General features: G+C 45.2%; 1 protein-coding gene across 1 annotated transcript in view; it reads left to right on the top strand.

Moving 5' to 3' along the window:
* The window catches only part of LOC110521489 (procollagen galactosyltransferase 2), a 28,930-nt gene extending 8,756 nt beyond the window's left edge, over positions 1-20,174 (top strand). Inside the window, exons 2-12 of the mRNA XM_021599073.2 lie at positions 6,395-6,505; positions 6,634-6,751; positions 6,949-7,083; positions 7,564-7,768; positions 12,444-12,563; positions 13,780-13,853; positions 14,076-14,182; positions 14,343-14,475; positions 15,416-15,543; positions 15,672-15,878; positions 19,519-20,174. Coding sequence (XP_021454748.2) covers positions 6,395-6,505; positions 6,634-6,751; positions 6,949-7,083; positions 7,564-7,768; positions 12,444-12,563; positions 13,780-13,853; positions 14,076-14,182; positions 14,343-14,475; positions 15,416-15,543; positions 15,672-15,878; positions 19,519-19,798 — 1,618 coding nt within the window. The 3' untranslated portion in view covers positions 19,799-20,174. The remainder of the gene's footprint in view (positions 1-6,394; positions 6,506-6,633; positions 6,752-6,948; positions 7,084-7,563; positions 7,769-12,443; positions 12,564-13,779; positions 13,854-14,075; positions 14,183-14,342; positions 14,476-15,415; positions 15,544-15,671; positions 15,879-19,518) is intronic.
* Positions 20,175-24,138: the final 3,964 nt, after the last annotated feature.

Here is a 24,138-nt window from a genome sequence, read left to right as displayed (position 1 = left end):
TTCTATTTTTGTTTCATCAGACCATAGGAAATTTCTCCAAGAATTGATGAATTGATCTTTGTCCCCATGTGCAAACCTTAGTCTGGCTTTTTTATGGTGATTTTGGAGCAGTGGCTTCTCCCTTGCTGAGCAGACTTTCATTTTTTTTTCTTAATTTAACTAGGCAAGTCCGTTAAGAACAAATTCTTATTTTCAATGACGGCCTAGGAACAGTGGGTTAACTGCTTTGTTCAGGGGCAGAACGACAGACCTTGTCAGCTCGGGGATTCGATCTTGCAACCTTTCGGTTACTAGTCCAACACTCTAACCACAACACTCTAACCTGCCGCCCCAGGTCATGTTGATATAGGACTTGTTTTACTGTGAATATAGATACTTTTGTACCTGTTTCCTCCAGCGTCTTCACAAGATTCTTTGCTGTTGTTCTGGGTTTGATTTGCACTTTTCGCACCATAGTATGTTCTTCTCTAGGAGACAGAACGCGTCTCCTTCCTGAGCGGTATGAAGGGCTGCATGGTCCCATGGTGTTAATACTTGCATACTATTGCTTGTACATATGAACGTGTTACCTTCAGGCGTTTTGGAAATTGCCCCCAAGGATGAACCAGACTTGTGGAGGTTTATCATTTTTTTCTGAGGTCTTGGCTGATTTCGTTTGATTTTCCCATGATGTCAAGCAAAGAGGCACTGAGTTTGAAGGTAGGCCTTGGAATACATCCACAGGTACACCTCCAATTGACTCAAATTATGTCAATTAGCCTATCAGAAGCTTCTAAAGCCATGACATAATTTTCTGTAATTTTCCAAGCTGTTTAAAGGCACAGACAACTTAGTGTATGTAAACTTCTGACCCACTGGAATTGTGATACAGTGAATTATAAGTGAAATAATCTGTCTGTAAACAATTGTTGGAAAAAGTACTTGTGTCATGCACAAGGTAGATGTCCTAACCGACTTGCCAAAACTATAGTTTGTTAACAAGAAATTTGTGGAGTGGTTGAAAAATAGTTTTAATGACTCCAACCTAAGTGTATGTAAACTTCCGACTTCAACTGTAGGTAAAGTGATTTAAGTCTGCTAACACTAGATACGGTAAAAGGGAATGTCCAATGCCGATACGATGGAAGGATTTTAGGCCTCGTAACTTTCACTTGAGTGTTTGTTCAGTGTTTTTGGGCCAGGTGTAACCCTTCTGTCCCCTGACCCCTCCCATTGATCTTGCTCAATGTCAGCTCATCACACCCCCTCCTCACTGATGAAAGGCATAGCCAGTCCAGGTGGGACTGATAGATCGAGGAGAGAGGGATAGAGAGAGAAAGAGATGGCAAGAGTGTGTAGGTGAAACCTAATAGCATGTGGTGTCCAGATGAGGATCATAAAGAGAGAAAGTAGAGCTGCAGTGCTCCAGGACTGAAAATAATAAGCCATAGAGTTACTGTAAACCTCAAAGAGGGTAGAGCGGATGAACAAAGGGACGGATGAGGGAAAGAGGGAGGGAGGAAGACTGGATAAGTGTCCAGTCTAACCCCCCAGAGCCTGGATTGTCAAACACCTTCAAAATGAGCTGACATTTTAACACGCTCTCTCACACATACAGAACACAAACACACATGAACAGAAGTGCTAAAACACACGTTCTGATGCTATGTACACCTATGAGTGTACAGATTTAAAAAATTAAATTATACAGTATCCCACAAGCATATTTTCCCATTCACACATCATTGGCATTGAATTTCAGGCTTGGCAGCAGTGCCTGTGAGTGTGGTTAGGGGGATGTGGGGGTGACCAGGGACTCAAGCTGCTGCTCTGTACCCTCCTTGGTTGATTCAGCCCTGGGGAGAGGAAATTGAGAAGCCTGGAAAGGATAGATCCTGCCGGAAACAGGAAATGCATGTGTGGAATAGGAGATGGAGAGAGGAGATGGAATGATGAAGAGTCACCTAAATAAATTAAAGAAGAGACACAAAGGTGAAAGATAGAACACCTGGCCTGTGTGCCTGCCTGTCCTCTGCCAGTGCAGGCCCATAGAATCCACACACGTGCACACACACATCATACACCAACTATTATCTTACATAAGGCAAAATGAGATGCTGCTTCCGTAATAGAAAATATCATAGTGTACTTCTAATACAGAGCTGTGTGTTATGGCTGAAAGGGGCTGATCTAGTGAAGAATGACGTACAGTCAGAAACCTTCAACTGCTAAAATGCTTGAATAGGCTCCTTCTGGAATTGTGGGCAGATTTGAAAACGTTAACATTTTAGTGGGGAATGTGGAAACCTAACCATATTGTCACCTGTTTGTTTTGGCTGTGTTCTAATGAGCATGGTGAGACATTTACTAAATATGTTTTTAGTTAGTATGAGATACAATCCATCTAACATATTTGTCTCTGTGACCTCACTGACTTGTAAAAGGATGGCAAGGGAACAAAGGTATGAGATGCAAACGCATGCTCCTGCACGCATACATGCACACACACGCGTCCTCATACAGAACGTATGGAGATTCTTCTGTTTCTGAGCTTCTCACAGATCCACCCTATTCAAATCCTAGCCCAGAGCTAATTTGAAACTGACAGGTACCAACACATTTATTTCCTCCAGCAATATGGAATTTCATGGTTGAAAAAGACATGTCAAAGAGAGTGTGCACATCCATTCATTACCTCCACTAAAGGTGTTTTACCCAGTGACAGAGACCAGTTGTCAGAAGAGGGACTCATCCTTTACAGCACGTGTCAAACTCATTCCACAGAGGGCCGAGTGTCTGCGGGTTTTCGCTCCTCTCTTGTACTTGATTGATGAACTAAGGTCACTGATGAGCAAATAACTCCCCTCACCTGGTTGTCTAAGTCTTAAAGTTTAACACCCCTGCTATACAGTTTACGTCCACATACCCAAACACACACACACACTGTTTTAAACACACACACACACACACACACACACACACACACACACACACACACACACACACACACACACACACACACACACACACACACACACACACACACACACACACACACACACACACACACACACACACAGGGTTGTTATTAACCCCAGGATTACCCCTGTGGTCCTTAAGGCAGTAAGGCCTACATTCTATCTCCAGCTGGACTGACTATGTCTGTCTGGAGATCTGTTAGTGTCTGGGTGTTAATACCAAGTCAACTGTCTGTCTGGAGATCTGTTAGTGTCTGGGTGTTAATACCAAGTCAACTGTCTGTCTGGAGATCTGTTAGTGTCTGGGTGTTAATACCAAGTCAACTGTCTGTCTGGAGATCTGTTAGTGTCTGGGTGTTAATACCAAGTCAACTGTCTGTCTGGAGATCTGTTAGTGTCTGGGTGTTAATACCAAGTCAACTGTCTGTCTGGAGATCTGTTAGTGTCTGGGTGTTAATACCAAGTCAACTGTCTGTCTGGAGGTCTGTTAGTGTCTGGGTGTTAATACCAAGTCAACTGTCTGGAGATCTGTTAGTGTCTGGGTGTTAATACCAAGTCAACTGTCTGTCTGGAGATCTGTTAGTGTCTGGGTGTTAATACCAAGTCAACTGTCTGTCTGGAGGTCTGTTAGTGTCTGGGTGTTAATACCAAGTCAACTGTCTGTCTGGAGGTCTGTTAGTGTCTGGGTGTTAATACCAAGTCAACTGTCTGTCTGGAGGTCTGTTAGTGTCTGGGTGTTAATACCAAGTCAACTGTCTGTTAGTGTCTGGGTGTTAATACCAAGTCAACTGTCTGTCTGGAGATCTGTTAGTGTCTGGGTGTTAATACCAAGTCAACTGTCTGTCTGGAGATCTGTTAGTGTCTGGATGTTAATACCAAGTCAACTGTCTGGAGATCTGTTAGTGTCTGGGTGTTAATACCAAGTCAACTGTCTGTCTGGAGGTCTGTTAGTGTCTGGGTGTTAATACCAAGTCAACTGTCTGTCTGGAGATCTGTTAGTGTCTGGGTGTTAATACCTAGTCAACTGTCTGTCTGGAGATCTGTTAGTGTCTGGGTGTTAATACCAAGTCAACTGTCTGTTAGTGTCTGGGTGTTAATACCAAGTCAACTGTCTGTCTGGAGGTCTGTTAGTGTCTGGGTGTTAATACCAAGTCAACTGTCTGTTAGTGTCTGGGTGTTAATACCAAGTCAACTGTCTGTTAGTGTCTGGGTGTTAATACCAAGTCAACTGTCTGTTAGTGTCTGGGTGTTAATACCTAGTCAACTGTCTGTCTGGAGGTCTGTTAGTGTCTGGGTGTTAATACCAAGTCAACTGTCTGTTAGTGTCTGGGTGTTAATACCAAGTCAACTGTCTGTTAGTGTCTGGGTGTTAATACCTAGTCAACTGTCTGTCTGGAGGTCTGTTAGTGTCTGGGTGTTAATACCAAGTCAACTGTCTGTTAGTGTCTGGGTGTTAATACCAAGTCAACTGTCTGTTAGTGTCTGGGTGTTAATACCAAGTCAACTGTCTGTCTGGAGGTCTGTTAGTGTCTGGGTGTTAATACCAAGTCAACTGTCTGTTAGTGTCTGGGTGTTAATACCAAGTCAACTGTCTGTTAGTGTCTGGGTGTTAATACCAAGTCAACTGTCTGTCTGGAGGTCTGTTAGTGTCTGGGTGTTAATACCAAGTCAACTGTCTGTTAGCGTCTGGGTGTTAATACCAAGTCAACTGTCTGTCTGGAGATCTGTTAGTGTCTGGGTGTTAATACCAAGTCAACTGTCTGTTAGTGTCTGGGTGTTAATACCAAGTCAACTGTCTGTTAGTGTCTGGGTGTTAATACCAAGTCAACTGTCTGTTAGTGTCTGGGTGTTAATACCAAGTCAACTGTCTGTCTGGAGATCTGTTAGTGTCTGGGTGTTAATACCAAGTCAACTGTCTGTTAGTGTCTGGGTGTTAATACCAAGTCAACTGTCTGTCTGGAGGTCTGTTAGTGTCTGGGTGTTAATACCAAGTCAACTGTCTGTCTGTAGGTCTGTTAGTGTCTGGGTGTTAATACCAAGTCAACTGTCTGTCTGGAGGTCTGTTAGTGTCTGGGTGTTAATACCAAGTCAACTGTCTGTTAGTGTCTGGGTGTTAATACCAAGTCAACTGTCTGTCTGGAGATCTGTTAGTGTCTGGGTGTTAATACCAAGTCAACTGTCTGTCTGGAGATCTGTTAGTGTCTGGGTGTTAATACCAAGTCAACTGTCTGTCTGGAGATCTGTTAGTGTCTGGGTGTTAATACCAAGTCAACTGTCTGTCTGGAGATCTGTTAGTGTCTGGGTGTTAATACCAAGTCAACTGTCTGTCTGGAGATCTGTTAGTGTCTGGGTGTTAATACCAAGTCAACTGTCTGTCTGGAGATCTGTTAGTGTCTGGGTGTTAATACCAAGTCAACTGTCTGTCTGGAGATCTGTTAGTGTCTGGGTGTTAATACCAAGTCAACTGTCTGTTAGTGTCTGGGTGTTAATACCAAGTCAACTGTCTGTGCCAAAAGATCTCTCTCTGAACAGGGTTTCTGTGTGTCTTACCGTTGTCAATATTGTTATCTCTGAGCTCAGTGTGTGTGATGAATTGTGTCTACAGTGTTATCTCATGGTGAACAGTGTTAGCAGCGGTTTTGTAAAATGGGTGTTTATACACTGCTATCTCTGGTTTGTCTGCACTCTAACGTAGGGTGAGAGTTTGTCTGGAGAGGTTACAGCCAGGAATATTACAGCAAGCAGTGGAAAACTCCAGTTTGTGTTTGTGTGTGTGTGCTTGCCATAAGTGACACAGCATCCTCTCTACAGACACTGGCCTCTCTCTCTCTCTCTCTCTCTCTCTCTCTCTCTCTCTCTCTCTCTCTCTCTCTCTCTCTCTCTCTCTCTCCCCGTCTCTCTCTCTATTGACCCTTTCCTCCATTAAGCATATGTTAGATGCAGAGAGAGAGTACTGTAGTTATCATCTCAAGGCCTTAGGCTATTACTGTCAGGCTACGACTCTGTAGAAGTGAGAGCGTGATAGCATGGGGTGAGAAAGGAAGGGTGAGTGTGTGACAGAGTTAGGGTGTGTGCGTGTGTGTGTGTGTGTGTGTGTGTGTGTGTGTGTGAGGACAGGGAACACGGTGTGCAGACAGTGGCAGCAGTGTGTGTGAGGACAGGATAGAGTTGTCCTAGCTGCGGTGCTGTACTGTACGCTCTGGCCTGTTTGTTGGTTGCTCCTTTTACTCTCCTGACTCACATAGGACACTGCGTGTCTGTGTGTGTTCATGTTTTGATCCTACACACACAGGATCAGCTGCAGCTATGTTTCCGTCTTGCTGTTGCCGTGTCGACACATTATCTTAATGCGTTATGTAGAAAGTTAGTGCTTAAATCTTTTGTTCCTGTCATGTGCGTTGTGTTGATATAGTGTCCCTTGTCATATTGTGTCTCAGGGCAGCGACAGACCACAGTGTGGACAACAGCACAGCCATGCTGAGGGAGTGGCTGAAGCAGGCCCAGGACCAGTACCACTATGTGGAGTGGAGACCCATGGAGCAGCCCAAGTAAGTCTGAGCACGCCCCCCAGTGTCTGACTCCGCCCCTGCCTCTGACCACGCCCCCCAGTGTCTGACCTCATTAAGGCATGGTGAATATCAGGTACTGATCGTAAAGCTTTTTGTCCTGTCCTCAGGTCCTATACTGATGAGTGGGGGCCCAAGCACTGGCCTCCGTCCCGCTTCAACCATGTGATGAAGCTGAGGCAGGCTGCTCTGAAGGCAGCACGGGAACGCTGGGCAGATTATATACTGGTGAGACAGATAATATTATACCTGTGAGATTACGTGTGACTTCAGTTCATGGTATAATTGTCTGTGAATGATGATACCTGCTTTCTCTCCGTCTCCGGTTGTCTTAGATTGTATGCTTGCAATTTATGTTAACATGTTTGTTAAATTACTTTCTGTGAGATTATACATTATTCTGTTGTCTTTCTCTGTGTGTCTAGTTTGCAGACAGTGATAACCTGCTGACCAACCCCAGGATCCTGAACCTACTCATGGCTGAGAACCTGACTCTGGTGGCTCCCATGCTGGAGTCTCGCTCTCTCTACTCCAACTTCTGGTGTGGCATCACTCCCCAGGTAAATAACCTGCAATAGCCATGTAGCCCCACATAGACCTCACTCCTCTTTATGTGCCCTCTCTCTCCGTCAGCAAGCAAGTGAATGTTATGACCGTTTGGTCTCTGTTCTTCACAAAGCTTCCACACCTCTTAAAGTGATGCTCTAGAACTTTTGTATAATTTCAGCCAGTTGTTTTGAAAGTGCTGCTCATGAGCCAAAACGGGTCCCCGTTTTTTGTGCACTATGTCATTTGTGTACTCCGTCATTCATATCGTGGGATATGTTACGTCCTGCAATTATTGTATTTTTTTTGCAATTCTTATGTTACGAATCTTATTTGTACAATATTTTTTTGTACAATATTTTACGAATTTGTTGTGCTTAAGATCCCGGACTGCATCTTTAAGACCAATTCTATATTTCCCGTCCCCCTCTCTCACCCGCTCTCCTTTCAACCCTGTCTCTCCATCTCTCCATCTCTTTATCTCTGTCTCCCAGGGTTACTATAAGCGTACTCCAGACTACCAGCCAATCAGGGAGTGGAAGCGTCTGGGTTGCTTCGCCGTACCCATGGTGCACTCTACATTCCTGTTAGACCTGAGGCGTGACGCCAGTCGGGAGCTGGCCTTCTACCCCCCTCACCCTGACTACAGCTGGGCCTTCGATGACATCATGGTATTCTCCTTCTCCGCCCGACAGGCAGGTCAGAGTTTAACTCCCTCCCACCCCCCACCATGTGTGGTCACCATGATCCTGTCCAGACACAACACCCTAGTTCATGTTGTTGTAAAAACATAACCCCGAGTACAACACACCCCACCCACTTACCAACTGTGTTCAGGTTCAGAAACAACCCCTAGTCCCAACCACACAGTGAAATCAAAGTCCTTATGGCTCCACCTAGCCTTCCATTCAGGCCCAGGGGGTCATTTATTTAGTCTTTATTTAACTAGGCAAGTCAGTTAAGATCAAATTCTTATTTACAATGACAGCCTACCAGGGAACATTAGGTTAACTGCCTTGTTCAGGGGCAGAACAACAGATTTTTTTCCTTGTCAGTTCGGGGATTTGATCCGGCAACCTTTCGGTTACTGGACCAACACTCTAACCACTAGGCTACCCGCCGTCCCAAATGTAAGAATCTTATGCCATATTATTTTACACCTATCCGATTGCTTCAGATCTGCAAATACTAAAGGGAAAGGGGCTAGGGGAGAGCAAGGGTAGTTCTCTGTGTTTTAATAGTTCTGAGGGTACTTCTGTATCTTGTGTTGAAGACATGTTTTACAACAGAACCCATCGTGTGTTTAATGGAGGGAGACAAGGCAGGCTGGGTAATTGACACCAGATTTGTGACTTTCGGACTTCACTGATTGTGTGGGATTATTTGATGTGGCTTGTGATCGGTAGGGCACAAACAGAACTAGTAAACACATAACTATTAAATACATAACACAAATTCACAAACACTTACATACACACAATAATACACACAATACCTCATAATGACAAAGGAAAACTGGTTTTTAGATTTTTCTTTGCAATGTTATTAAAAATAAAAACAGAAATACCTTATTTACAACGGTATTCAGACCCTTTGCTATGAGACTCGAAATTGAGCTCAGGTGCATCCTGTTTCCATTGATCATACTTGAGATGTTTCTACAACTTGATTGGAGTCCACCTGTGGTAAATTCAATTGATTGGACATGATTTGGAAAGGCACACACCTGTCTATACAAGGTCTCACAATTGACAGTGCATGTCATAGAAAAAACCAAGCCATGAGGTCGAAGGAATTGTCCGTAGAGCTCTGAGACAGGATTGTGTCAAGGCACAGATCTGGGGAAGGGTACCAAAAAATGGAAGAAGTTTGGAACCACCAAGACTCTTCCTAGAGCTGTCCGTCCGGCCAAACTGAGCAATCGGTGGAGAAGGGCCTTGGTCAGGGAGGTGACCAAGAACCCGAAGGTCACTCTGACAGAGCTCCAGAGTTCCTCTGTGGAGAAGGGAGAATCTTCCAGAAGGACAATCATCTCTGCAGCACTCCACCAATCAGGCCTTTATGGTAGAGTGGCCAGACGGAAGCCAGTCCTCAGTAAAAGGCACATGACAGCCTGCTTGCAGTTTGCCAAATGGCACTAAAGACTATCAGACCATGAGAAACAAGGTTTTCTGGTCTGATGAAACCAAGATTGAACTATTTGTTCAGGCGTCACGTCTGGAGGAAACCTGGCACCATCCCTACGGTGAAGCATGGTGGTGGCATCATCATGCTGTGAGGATGTTTATCAGAGGCAGGGACTGAGAGACTAGTCAGGATTGAGGCAAAGATGAATGTAGCAAAGTACAGAGAGATCCTTGATGAAAACCTGCTCCAGAGAGCTCAGGACCTCAGACTGGGGCGAAGGTTCACCTTCCAACAGGACGATCCTAAGCACACAGCCAAGACAATGCAGGAGTGGCTTCTGGACAAGTTTCTGAATGTCCTTGAGTGGCCCAGCCAGATCCCAGACTTGAACCAGATCAAACATCTCTGGAGAGACCTGAAAATAGCTGTGAAGTGACGCTCCCCATCCAACCTGACAGAGCTTGAGAAGATCTGCAGAGAAGAATGGGAGCAACTCCCCAAATACAGGTGTGCCAAGCTTGTAGCGTCATACCCGAGAAGATTCGAGACTGTTATCACTGCCAAAGGTGCTTCAACAAAGCACTTTACTGAGTAAAGGGATTGAATCCTTATGTAAATGGAATTGTTCAGTTTTTTATGTTTAATAAATTAGCAAAAATGTCTAAAAACCTGGTTTCACTTTGTCATTATGGAGTATTGTGTGTAGATTAATGAGGGAAAAAAGTTAGAATAAGGTTGTAATGTAACAAAATGTGGAAAAAGTCAAGGGTTCTGAATACTTTCTGAAGGCACTGTACAATCATGTTACAGGGTTTTTGGGTGTAGTAGTGTTTCTTTCCAGATATCCAGATGTGTCAGTGTGTTTTGGATTTACTCTGTGTTACTGTGTGTTGACAGATGTCCAGATGTATGTGTGTATCAGTGTGTTTTGGATTTACTCTGTGTGAATGTGTGTTGACAGATGTCCAGGTGTATGTGTGTATCAGTGTGTTTTGGATTTACTCTGTGTGAATGTGTGTTGACAGATGTCCAGGTGTATGTGTGTCAGTGTGTTTTGGATTTACTCTGTGTTACTGTGTGTTGACAGATGTCCAGATGTATGTGTGTATCAGTGTGTTTTGGATTTACTCTGTGTTACTGTGTGTTGACAGATGTCCAGATGTATGTGTGTATCAGTGTGTTTTGGATTTACTCTGTGTGAATGTGTGTTGACAGATGTCCAGGTGTATGTGTGTATCAGTGTGTTTTGGATTTACTCTGTGTGAATGTGTGTTGACAGATGTCCAGGTGTATGTGTGTATCAGTGTGTTTTGGATTTACTCTGTGTTACTGTGTGTTGACAGATGTCCAGATGTATGTGTGTATCAGTGTGTTTTGGATTTACTCTGTGTGAATGTGTGTTGACAGATGTCCAGGTATATGTGTGTCAGTGTGTTTTAGATTTACTCTGTGTTACTGTGTGTTGACAGATGTCCAGATGTATGTGTGTATCAGTGTGTTTTGGATTTACTCTGTGTGAATGTGTGTTGACAGATGTCCAGGTATATGTGTGTCAGTGTGTTTTAGATTTACTCTGTGTTACTGTGTGTTGACAGATGTCCAGATGTATGTGTGTATCAGTGTGTTTTGGATTTACTCTGTGTGAATGTGTGTTGACAGATGTCCAGGTATATGTGTGTCAGTGTGTTTTAGATTTACTCTGTGTGAATGTGTGTTGACAGATGTCCAGGTGTATGTGTGTATCAGTGTGTTTTGGATTTACTCTGTGTTACTGTGTGTTGACAGATGTCCAGATGTATGTGTGTATCAGTGTGTTTTGGATTTACTCTGTGTGAATGTGTGTTGACAGATGTCCAGGTATATGTGTGTCAGTGTGTTTTAGATTTACTCTGTGTTACTGTGTGTTGACAGATGTCCAGATGTATGTGTGTATCAGTGTGTTTTGGATTTACTCTGTGTGAATGTGTGTTGACAGATGTCCAGGTATATGTGTGTCAGTGTGTTTTAGATTTACTCTGTGTTACTGTGTGTTGACAGATGTCCAGGTGTATGTGTGTATCAGTGTGTTTTGGATTTACTCTGTGTTACTGTGTGTTGACAGATGTCCAGATGTATGTGTGTATCAGTGTGTTTTGGATTTACTCTGTGTTACTGTGTGTTGACAGATGTCCAGATGTATGTGTGTATCAGTGTGTTTTGGATTTACTCTGTGTTACTGTGTGTTGACAGATGTCCAGGTATATGTGTGTCAGTGTGTTTTAGATTTACTCTGTGTTACTGTGTGTTGACAGATGTCCAGGTGTATGTGTGTCAGTGTGTTTTAGATTTACTCTGTGTGAATGTGTGTTGACAGATGTCCAGATGTATGTGTGTATCAGTGTGTTTTGGATTTACTCTGTGTTACTGTGTGTTGACAGATGTCCAGGTGTATGTGTGTATCAGTGTGTTTTGGATTTACTCTGTGTTACTGTGTGTTGACAGATGTCCAGATGTATGTGTGTATCAGTGTGTTTTGGATTTACTCTGTGTTACTGTGTGTTGACAGATGTCCAGATGTATGTGTGTATCAGTGTGTTTTGGATTTACTCTGTGTTACTGTGTGTTGACAGATGTCCAGGTGTATGTGTGTATCAGTGTGTTTTGGATTTACTCTGTGTTACTGTGTGTTGACAGATGTCCAGATGTATGTGTGTATCAGTGTGTTTTGGATTTACTCTGTGTTACTGTGTGTTGACAGATGTCCAGATGTATGTGTGTATCAGTGTGTTTTGGATTTACTCTGTGTGAATGTGTGTTGACAGATGTCCAGATGTATGTGTGTATCAGTGTGTTTTGGATTTACTCTGTGTTACTGTGTGTTGACAGATGTCCAGATGTATGTGTGTATCAGTGTGTTTTGGATTTACTCTGTGTTACTGTGTGTTGACAGATGTCCAGATGTATGTGTGTATCAGTGTGTTTTGGATTTACTCTGTGTGAATGTGTGTTGACAGATGTCCAGGTGTATGTGTGTATCAGTGTGTTTTGGATTTACTCTGTGTTACTGTGTGTTGACAGATGTCCAGGTATATGTGTGTATCAGTGTGTTTTGGATTTACTCTGTGTGACTGTGTGTTGACAGATGTCCAGGTGTATGTGTGTATCAGTGTGTTTTGGATTTACTCTGTGTGAATGTGTGTTGACAGATGTCCAGGTGTATGTGTGTCAGTGTGTTTTAGATTTACTCTGTGTGACTGTGTGTTGACAGATGTCCAGATGTATGTGTGTAACAGAGAACACTATGGCTTCCTGCCGGTTCCTCTGAAGGCCTCACAGAATGTTGACGAGGAGAAGGAGAGCTTCACACACACTATCGCTGAGGCCATGAGTAAGCACACACACACACACACACACACACACACACACACACACACACACACACACTACTTTCTAAATCAAAATAAACGCCTCTTTTACTTTGTCAGATTTCTAACTCTCCTTCAAAAGGATCCTTCATCTCTGTTTTCTCCCATTTTAATTTAGCCTCTTCTCTGACAACACACAAAACCTATCCTTAAGCCTGAACTTATCCCTTAACCTAAAGCCTGTTGCAGTGCCTTACTAGCTCTCTATTTCTCTCTCTTTTTCCTTCCTCCTCCTCACTCTCCCACAGTTTTCTCTCTGCTTATGGGAATGGGAAATAAGCCAGTGTGACCCTAGAGGAAATACTCTCCCTGATTCCACGCTGCTGTATTAACTCTAGCTCTGGCATCCTCTGTCTGTATTAACTCTGTATTAACTCTAACTCTGACTCCTCTGTCTGTATTAACTCTAACTCTGACACCCTCTGTCTGTATTAACTCCAACTCTGACTCCTCTGTCTGTATTAACTCAGTATTAACCCTGTATTAATTCCAACTCTGACTCCTCTGTCTGTATTAACTCCAACTCTGACTCCCCTGTCTGCATTTACTCCAACTCTGACTCCTCTGTCTGTATTAACTCCAACTTTGACTCCTCTGTCTGCATTTACTCAGTATTAACCCTGTATTAACTCCAACTCTGACTCCTCTGTCTGTATTAACTCCAACTCTGACTCCTCTGTCTGTATTAACTCTGTATTAACACTGTCTGAATTAATTCTGACTGTCTGTATTGACTCTGACTCCTCTGTATGTATTGACTCCAACTCTGATTCCTCTGTCTGTATTAACTCCAACTCTGACTCCTCTGTCTATATTAACTCCAACTCTGACTCCTCTGTCTGTAACTCCAACTCTGACTCCTCTGTCTGTAACTCCAACTCTGACTCCTCTGTCTGTATTAACTCCAACTCTGACTCCTCTGTCTGTATTAACTCCAACTCTGACTCCTCTGTCTTTATTAACTCCAACTCTGACTCCTCTGTCTGCATTTACTCAGTATTAACCCTGTAGACTCCAACTCTGACTCCTCTGTCTGTATTAACTCCAAACCTGACTCCTCTGTCTGCATTTACTCAGTATTAACCCTGTATTAACTCCAACTCTGACTCCTATGTCTGCATTTACTCAGTATTAACCCTGTATTAACTCTAACTCTGACTCCTCTTAATGTGTTAACAGTTGACCACAACATAGCGCCCTCAGAGTACTTGTACAATCCCCAGATTCCGCAGGACAAGATGGGCTTTGATGAGGTACAGTAAGACACTGGCCCAGACTGTTTAGTGGAATTGGTTTATATTGTGAGTTTCTCCGTCTTTCTTTGATGTGACATTCATTTCTTCCCCTCCCTTTCCTGCTCTTCCTTACATCTGTTTCCTTCCTCCACTACCCCATGTCTATCCCCCTACTTCCTACTCTGCCTTCCTACTGATTGCTCCCTCCCTCTCTCTGCCCCCTCCCTCCCTCCGTCTCAGATCTTCCTGATCAATCTGAAACGTCGTCTGGACAGGAGACAGAGAATGTTGAGCACCATGACCTCTCTGGGTCTGCAGGCCACCCTTACTGACGCAGTGGATGGCAAGTAGGTCTCACCCATACACATACACAGGACTGCACAGCTGCATGGGACACTATGGTTTACATTAGTTCTCTGTTCATCGATCCCAATCCCTCACTTCCTCTCTCTCTCTCTCGCTCACTCTCTCGCTCTCTCTCTCTTTTTCCTTCCCTCTCTCTCTCAGGGCTCTGAACACTTCTCAACTGCAGGCGTTGGGTATAGAGATGATTCCAGGTTATCAGGACCCATACTCTGGCCGTGTTCTAACCAGAGGAGAGATAGGCTGCTTCCTCAGCCACCACTCCACCTGGGTACAGGTGCGCTTAACTAACCTCACTAAATCAAATCAAATATTATTACTCATATACACAGTTTATAGCAGGTATAAAAGGTGTGCCAGCTCCCTCAACATTGTAGTACTGTAATCAATATCCATAATAGACATATAAAAATTAACAAATAGTAGTAGCCTGAAATGTACACAAGAGGATCTGCAGTGTAGATAATGAATGTGTCAAGAATGACTCGATTTACAAATAGAATGTGGGTAGTGTGTTGGTCGCGCAGTTGAACAAATTATATATAATAGAACAGCTGCATTGATTGTGTGTGTGGGAGTCTGTGTTATTGTGTGTTTGTTTATGGGTGGTTGTGTGTGTGCTTGTGTGTAAGGGTTGGATGTGTGGAGAGTCAGAGAAATGTGTCTCTAAGGTGCAGGCCTGTGCAGGGAGACAGCTACACTACCGTTCAAAAGTTTTGGGTCACTTAGAAACTTCCTTGTTTCTAAGTGACCACGTGGAATAGCCTTCATTTCTCAGAACAAGAATACACTGACAAGTTGCAGAAGAAAAATCTTTGTTTCTTGACATTTTGAACCTGTAATCCAACCCACAAATGCTGATGCTCCAGATACTCAACTAGTCTAAAGAAGGCCAGTTTTATTGGGTTGTATTGGGCCGTCCGCACCACCCTCTGTAGAGCCTTGCGGTTGAAGGCAGTGCAGTTATCATACCAGGCAGTGATGCAGCCGGTGAAAATGCTCTCGATGGTGCAGCTGTAGAACTTGAGAATTGAGGGCCCATGAGGCGCTGTTGCGCCCTCTTCACCACAGTATCGCTATGATTGGTCCATGTCAGGTCCTCTGTGAAGAGGCACTTGAAGCGTTTGACCCTATCCATTGCAGCCTGTCGATGCCAATAGTGGTTGTGTGCTATTGCATATTTGTGACTCCAGGCCTATTCTCTGTGCTGTTGTCAGTTGGTGGAGCGTGGTCTTTCCAAGGTGCTGGTGTTGGAGGATGATGTGAGGTTTGAGCCCAGATTTAAGAGGCGAATGATGACCATCATGGAGGAAGTAGAGAAGGCCCAGCTGGACTGGGATCTCATGTAAGAACGATATCTACAAGTAGCATTGTTATGATGAGTTATTATTAATTGTGAGCTTATGTATAATGAATTGAATCACCCTCCCTCCCTCCCTCTGTCTCTCTCTCCCTCCCTCTGTTCTCATACAGCTATGTGGGGCGTAAGCGTATGCAAGTGCGTCAGCCGGAGCGTTCAGTGGAAGGGGTTAATAACCTGGTGGAGGCGGACTACTCGTATTGGACGCTGGGCTATGCTCTGTCAGCGCAGGGTGCCAGGAAGCTGCTGGCTGCTCAGGCCTTCAACAAGATGCTACCTGTTGATGAGTTCCTCCCCGTCATGTTCAACAAACACCCCAAGTAAGGGACTGGGCGACAGACGGGGAGGAGAGAGAAATGTGCAGTTTTATTTTACCTTAGGGTGGAGGCAAATGTTTGCAATTTTTAATATGATCAATGGGCCCCACCCCAGTCGGTAAATCAAACACACTTTCTACAAGTTTAGATAGTCTAGCAGCCAGCTAACTGACCAATCTTTTATTTTATTTTTTGCTGACATGGGCTAATTAAGTGACTGCTGACGCATAACCAAATTTAGAAATTGCACCATGTGTATTCTATTATTCTAACTCTCAACAGTAAGTTGAGACCTCGTCTGAGTTTTTAATTTATGTTTTTATTTTTGGTCCGGGGGTCCATCCCTGATATAGACTCTGTGGTATGGTGAGTGGTGTTCCTTATTGGTGTTTCAGAGTTACTTTTTTTAAAGATGTTTTTTTTTATTTATTCTTTATTTAACCAGGTAGGCCAGTTGAGAACAAGTTCTCATTTACAACTGCGACCTGGACAAGATAAAGAAAAGCAGTGCAACAGAAACAACAACACAGAGTTACACATAAACAAACGTACAGTCAATAACACAATAGAAAAAATCTATGTACAGTGTGTGCAAATGTAGAAGATTAGAGAGGTAAGGCAATACATAGACCATAGAGTTTAAATAATTACAATTTAGCATTAACACTGGAGTGATAGATGTGCAGATGATGATGTGCAAGTAGAGATATTGGGGGCAAAAGAGCAAGAAGATAAATAACAATATGGGGAAGAGGTAGTTGGGTGTTGTATTTACAGATTGGCTATGTACAGGTACATTGATCAGTAAGCTGCTCTAACAGCTGATGCTTAAAGTTAGTGAGGAAGTTCTAGGTCTCCATTTTCAGTGATTTTTGCAATTCGTTCCAGTCATTGGCAGCAGAATACTGGAAGGAAAGGCGGCCAAAGAAAGTTTTGGCTTTGGGGATGACCAGTGAAATATACCTGCTGGAATATATTACCAGCAGCAAGAGCGACATCATTGATATATACAGAGAAAAGAGTCGGCCCGAGAATTGAACCCTGTGGCCCTCCGATTTGACACACAACTCTATCTGAGAAGTAGTTGGTGAACCAGGCGAGGCAGTCATTTGAGAAACCAAGGCTGTTGAGTCTGCCGATAAGAATGCAGTGATTGACAGAGTCGACAGCCTTGGCCAGGTCGATGAAGACGGCTGCACAGTACTGTCTTTTATTGATGGCGGTTATGATATCGTTTAGGACCTAGAGCGTGGCTGAGGTGCATCCATGACCAGTTCGGAAACCAGATTGCATAGTGGAGAAGGTACGGTGGGATTCGAAATGGTTGGTGATCTGTTTGTTAACTTGGCTTTCAAAGATTTTAGAAAGGCAGGGCAGGATAGATATAGGTCTATAACAGTTTGGGTCTAGAGTGTCTCCCCCTTTGAAAAGGGGGATGACCGCGGCAGCTTTCCAATCTTTGGGGATCTCAGACGATACGAAAGAGAGGTTGAACAGGCTAGTAATAGGGGTTGCAACAATTTTGGCAGATCATTTTAGAAGGAGAGGGTCCAGATTGTCTAGCCCAGCTCATTTGTAGAGATCCATATTTTGCAGCTCTTTCAGAACATCAGCTGTTTGGATTTGGGTGAAGGAGAAGCGGATGGGGCTTGGGCAAGTTGCTGCAGGGAGTGCAGTACTGTTAGGCAGAGTAGGGGTAGCGACGTGGAGAACATGGCCAGCCGTAGGAAAATGCTTTTCGAAATGATTGATTATCATAGATTTATCGGTGGTGACAGTGTTTCCTAGCCTCAGTGCAATGGACAGCTGGGAGGAGGTGATCTTATTCTCCATGTACTTTACAGTGTCCCAAAACTTTTTGGAATTAGTACTACAGGATGCAAATTTCTGTTTGAAAAAACTAGCCTTAGCTTTCCTAACTGACTGCGTATATTGGTTCCTGACTTCCCTGAAAAGTTCCATATCGCGGGGGCTATTCGATGCTAATGTAGAACGCAACAGGATGTTTTTGTGCTGGTCAAGTGCAGTCACGCCTGGGGTGAACCAAGGGCTATATCTATTCTTAGTTCTACATTTTTGAATGGGGCATGCTTATTTAAGATGGTGAGCGAAGCACTTTTAAAGAGCAACCAGGCATCCTCTCCCTCACGCATTCTCTTCAACCCATTTCCCTCACTCCATCTCACTCTCTGGCACTTTTCTTTTCTCTCCCTCTATTTTTCTCTTCACCTCTGTCTCCCCCTCTCTCTCTCCTGTACAGAGTGAGTCCTTGATACACAGGCCAGGGATTGTTCCCAGGGATAAATGGGTACTCTCTGTCTCTGCACCCTGCCCTCTGCCTCTCCTTGCTCCCCTGCCCATTTTCTCTCCCTCCCTCCCTTGCTTTCCCTCCCTTTCTCTCTCATCTCTCTCCCCTACCCCACTCTGCCCCCCCTCTCTCTCCTTCACTCTCCCCTACCCCTCTTTGCCCTTTCCCCTCTGTCCTCCCCTCTCTCTCTCTCTTTCCCTCGCTCTGCCTCTCGGAGGAATGTGGGTCCGGAATGTCTCTTCCTGCTGCTGGTGAGAGGGACAGGATTCCCATTGATCCAGAGCTCAGTATGAGGGTGGGGTGTAGATGTGTGTGTATTGCTATATAAATACGCAGGAGTGAGTGAGTGTATGTATATGGGTGTGTATCTATGTGTGCGCATGCGTGCTTCTGTGTATTAGTTTGTATGTGTGTGTGCTTCAAAGTGCGTGTGTGCATGTCTGTGTGTGTGAGAGTATAAATCACTACAAAAATACAGATGAGAGAGAGAGAGAGAGAGAGAGAGAGAGAGAGAGAGAGAGAGAGAGAGAGAGAGAGAGAGAGAGAGAGAGAGAGAGAGAGAGAGAGAGAGAGAGAGAGAGAGAGAGAGAGAGAGAGAGAGAGAGAGAGAGAGAGAGAGAGAGAGAGAGAGAGAGAGAGAGAGGAGAGAGAGAGAGAGAGAGAGAGAGAGAGAGAGAGAGAGAGAGAGAGAGAGAGAGAGAGAGAGAGAGAGAGAGAGAGAGAGAGAGAGAGAGAGAGAGAGAGAGAGAGAGAGAGAGAGAGAGAGAGAGAGAGAGAGAGAGAGAGAGAGAGAGAGAGAAGTAGGTTAGGGATGCCCTGCAGTCTCTCCTCTGCCAACTCTGAGAGGATCTAACCCTCAGACTAAGTCCTGCCTCTCAAGGTTCAATTCCCTGGGAAGTAATAAAGGCATCAGGTTACTCTCTTTTTGCTGGCACTGTCTAAACGGCTGCAGGGGGGCTGACCTTTACCAGCTGACCTCTGGCTGACGGGGCCTGACTGATTGAAGCTGATGTGTCTTGCTCCTCTTCCCTCTCTGCACCTCTCTACAACTCTCTGGCTCTGCCATCGTGGCAGGGTAGAGTGCTCTCTGATTGTGTGTTTCTGACCTCTCTGTGATGCAATCTCTCACCATGCTTAACTTTGACCAAGTGGTGCTGATTCTGCAGGGCTGAATTACCATACATTACCCTCTCCTTTCTGTACACCTCTATCATTTTGAATGGTGCACAAAATGCACTTTGTGGGCAGTTTACTATGTCCTCCTCTCTCTCTCCCTTAGTGTGTGATTCTCTTTGATGACGTGTCATATAACCCTCTTCCCCTTCTCTCCATCAGTTCTGACTTCATGTCTCACTTTGAGCCTCGGGATCTGAAGGCCTTCTCCGTGGAACCCCTCCTCCTCTACCCCACCCACTACACGGGCGAGCCAGGCTACGTCAGCGACACAGAGACCTCCACCATCTGGGACGACGAGGCCACCGCCACCGACTGGGACCGCCAGCACCAGCATGCCAGGAAGACAGAACAGCAAGGCCGCATCCACACCGTGGCCCAGAACAGTGTGACGGGAGACTCACCTCCACCCGCTGCCCGCTCCACACGAGACGAACTCTGAGGAAGAAGAGATAGACTTGTTTACACACAGACATACACATAGGTTTACACACACACACCTGGACGGACACACACTGCACAGGCATGTGCACTGCACACACACACTCACACTCAAAGACCCAACCAACTGGATACACACTAAACTGCTCCGCTCTGTGCTCTTTCTCATTGGCTATCTGCTGGCTAATAGCATAACAGCAGGCTGAGATGCGAATCCCATTGGCTGCCTGGTGAGGGGCGGAGTGGTCTGTGCACTGAGGAATAGGAAGTGGGCTTCAGGCCCAGGACCCCAGCTTAATTTATTCCCCATCCACTCTACATGACACATACACACACACACCTTGGATAGATGCAAGGGACTGGGGGGGGGGGGGGGCTGAAAAACCACACCATGCTGGGACTATATGAGAGAGACTGGGACAAACCGGGACTCTGCAACATGTGGAAGACAGATATTGCTGTTGGCAGTGCAGAGATACAATTCACAAATAAATCTTTTTTTATTGTTAAAAAGGATTAATATTGTAATTTAAAAATAACAGATGTGGTTTATGGTCAGGAATAAAGTTATCTTACAGCTGTCTGAAAACGTGTTATGTGTGTGTATGTGTGTGCATGCAGGCTGGAGACTGACATACTGTACCCAGGAGTACTGTCAATTCCAATGATGTCACTGTCACTCGCAGACACATCACATGCATGTGTATGTCTGCAGAATGTGTATGTGGTGCAAAGCGCACACACACACACACACACACACACACACACACACACACACACACACACACACACACACACACACACACACACACACACACACACACACACACACACACACACACACACACACACACACACACACACACACACACACACACACACACACACACACACACAGAGAGAGAGAGTCATAATCATTTGCCATCAGATTCTTTCCAAGAAGCAGGACAGGACAGGCATGATGGAGGACAGTGTTCCTCTGTGGCCTTATAGTAGTAGTTAGCAGGCTGGCCCTGTTACACATGGATCAGACTACACTCGTCTGGCCTTACACTTTGCTGAGCCTGGCCTTTCATCTAACTGGAGAGGTGGTGGGATAAAGTTCTCAGCTAATAAAACGTCTTGACCAAATGTGTGTGTTTTTTTTTCACTCTGCAGTTTGTTTGTGAGTAGGCCACAAACACCTCAGTTATGGCTACAGTGTTTGAATAGACTATATAGACTAGCCTGTTTATTGCTGTTATTTTAATTGTATCACTAATCTAAACTTCTACACTTTTCCCACGACCTCAACCTCCCTCTGTGTAGCACAGACACATCTCCGGTCAATGTTAACATTTCAGTCTATAACACAGTTCATGTACTGTATGTCACATTTAGTGTCACCTGGTCAGAAAGAAATCCTTGTCATAGCCAAGTCAGGTACTGTATGTATGAACAGGTAGAAAAGATACTGAGGCATTCAGCTCACTATTCAGTACAGTACATCATCCCAGGGTGTGCACCATGCTCTGGTTATAGGAACGTATAGGAAATTCCTCTCTGGGTTTTACTGTTCCTGTCTGAAGAGCTATCAGTCAAGAAGGCTCAGGCCTGCAGCGGAAACAGAGCGAGAGAGAGAGAAGACGAGAAACTGTCCAGAACAGAGGATTATACAAGACACATGATTTTCATAAAGAGACAGGCAAGCGGAGATGTGGAGATACGCTTCTGAGCCCTGAAGACCTATGTTGCTGGACGGGAGGAGGAGGACGAGGCCACAGTAGCCTACAGTACAGGACAGCATTACTGCCCAGTCTGACCATTCACAAACAGCAGCTAGCTATTATGAGGGCCCAGTGCGGTGTTTGTTTGCCTTAATGGTCTAACTAACTGCAAAAATACCTGTGAACATGTTGTTATTCTGTCTGTGTTGACAGTGTCTGTCTCATTCAGCAGAAGCAGAAAGAGAGGTCATGCAAAAAGAGAGGCCTTCTGGTCATGAACAGTGGTTGAATTGGGAACTCAGAGGTGGAAGAGCCCTATTGGGGGGAGGGTTAGGATTAGGGTTGAGCCATGGTCACTGTCATCTGCCATGTCTCTCCACACTTTCTTAATTTCCTATGTCCACACCCTGGCTAAACCCTAGCCATAACTCTAACCCTAGCTTCATGTCCACACCCTGGCTCAACCCTAGCCATAACTCTAACCCTAGCTTCATGTCCACACCCTGGCTAAACCCCAACACTGGCCATAACCCGAACACTTAACCTAGCTTCATGTCCACACCCTGGCTCAACCCCAACACTGGCCATAACCCGAACACTTAACCTAGCTTCATGTCCACACCCTGGCTAAACCCTAAACCCTAGCCATAACCCGAACACTTAACCTAGCTTCATGTCCACACCCTGGCTCAACCCCAACACTGGCCATAACCCGAACACTTAACCTAGCTTCATGTCCACACCCTGGCTCAACCCCAACACTGGCCATAACCCGAACACTTAACCTAGCTTCATGTCCACACCCTGGCTCAACCCCAACACTGGCCATAACCCGAACACTTAACCTAGCTTCATGTCCACACCCTGGCTAAACCCTAAACCCTAGCCATAACCCGAACACTTAACCTAGCTTCATGTCCACACCCTGGCTCAACCCCAACACTGGCCATAACCCGAACACTTAACCTAGCTTCATGTCCACACCCTGGCTCAACCCCAACACTGGCCATAACCCGAACACTTAACCTAGCTTCATGTCCACACCCTGGCTCAACCGCAACACTGGCCATAACCCGAACACTTAACCTAGCTTCATGTCCACACCCTGGCTCAACCCCAACACTGGCCATTACCCGAACACTTAACCTAGCTTCATGTCCACACCCTGGCTCAACCCCAACACTGGCCATAACCCGAACGCTTAACCTAGCTTCATGTCCACACCCTGGCTAAACCCTAAACCCTAGCCATAACCCGAACACTTAACCTAGCTTCATGTCCACACCCTGGATCAACCCCAACACTGGCCATAACCCAAACACTTAACCTAGCTTCATGTCCACACCCTGGCTCAACCCCAACACTGGCCATAACCCGAACACTTAACATAGCTTCATGTCCACACCCTGGCTCAACCCCAACACTGGCCATAACCCGAACACTTAACCTAGCTTCATGTCCACACCCTGGCTCAACCCCAACACTGGCCATAACCCGAATACTTAACATAGCTTCATGTCCACACCCTGGCTCAACCCCAACACTGGCCATAACCCGAACACTTAACCTAGCTTCATGTCCACACCCTGGCTCAACCCCAACACTGGCCATAACCCGAATACTTAACCTAGCTTCATGTCCACACCCTGGCTCAACCCCAACACTGGCCATAACCCGAACACTTAACCTAGCTTCATGTCCACACCCTGGCTCAACCCCAACACTGGCCATAAACCGAACACTTAACCTAGCATCATGTCCACACCCTGGCTAAACCTTAAACCCTAGCCATAACCCAAATACTTAACCTAGCTTCATGTCCACACCCTGGCTCAACCCCAACACTGGCCATAACCCGAACACTTAACCTAGCTTCATGTCCACACCCTGGCTCAACCCCAACACTGGCCATAACCCGAACACTTAACCTAGCTTCATGTCCACACCCTGGCTCAACCCCAACACTGGCCATAACCCGAACACTTAACCTAGCATCATGTCCACACCCTGGCTAAACCTTAAACCCTAGCCATAACCCGAACACTTAACCTAGCTTCATGTCCACACCCTGGCTCAACCCCAACACTGGCCATAACCCGAACACTTAACCTAGCTTCATGTCCACACCCTGGCTCAACCCCAACACTGGCCATAACCCGAACGCTTAACCTAGCTTCATGTCCACACCCTGGCTCAACCCCAACACTGGCCATAACCCGAACGCTTAACCTAGCTTCATGTCCACACCCTGGATAAACCCCAACACTGGCCATAACCCGAACACTTAACCTAGCTTCATGTCCACACCCTGGATAAACCCCAACACTGGCCATAACCCAAACACTTAACCTAGCTTCATGTCCACACCCTGGATAAACCCCAACACTGGCCATAGTGCTGGTTTATTGTACCCTTTTCCTACTTTTCATGCCAAGGTGCAGGGGCCTGGCTCCAGGTAGCTCGGGCTCAATTTAAACACCGGTCATGAGTAATACTGCAAGTTATCATTGATTAGAGTTATTGCCTGAATGAGAAGGACAACCAGCCAGGGGATACTGACGGTACTGAAAGTCTGACTAAGGCCTAAATTCCATCAGATCAAGCATTAACCGATGATAGCTGACACCCACATAGC

Source organism: Oncorhynchus mykiss, chromosome 30 (genome assembly GCF_013265735.2).
Source record: "Oncorhynchus mykiss isolate Arlee chromosome 30, USDA_OmykA_1.1, whole genome shotgun sequence".
Taxonomy (NCBI): domain Eukaryota; kingdom Metazoa; phylum Chordata; class Actinopteri; order Salmoniformes; family Salmonidae; genus Oncorhynchus; species Oncorhynchus mykiss.
The sequence above is the reverse complement of the archived record's forward strand: the minus strand, read 5'-3'. Positions and strand labels throughout refer to the sequence as shown.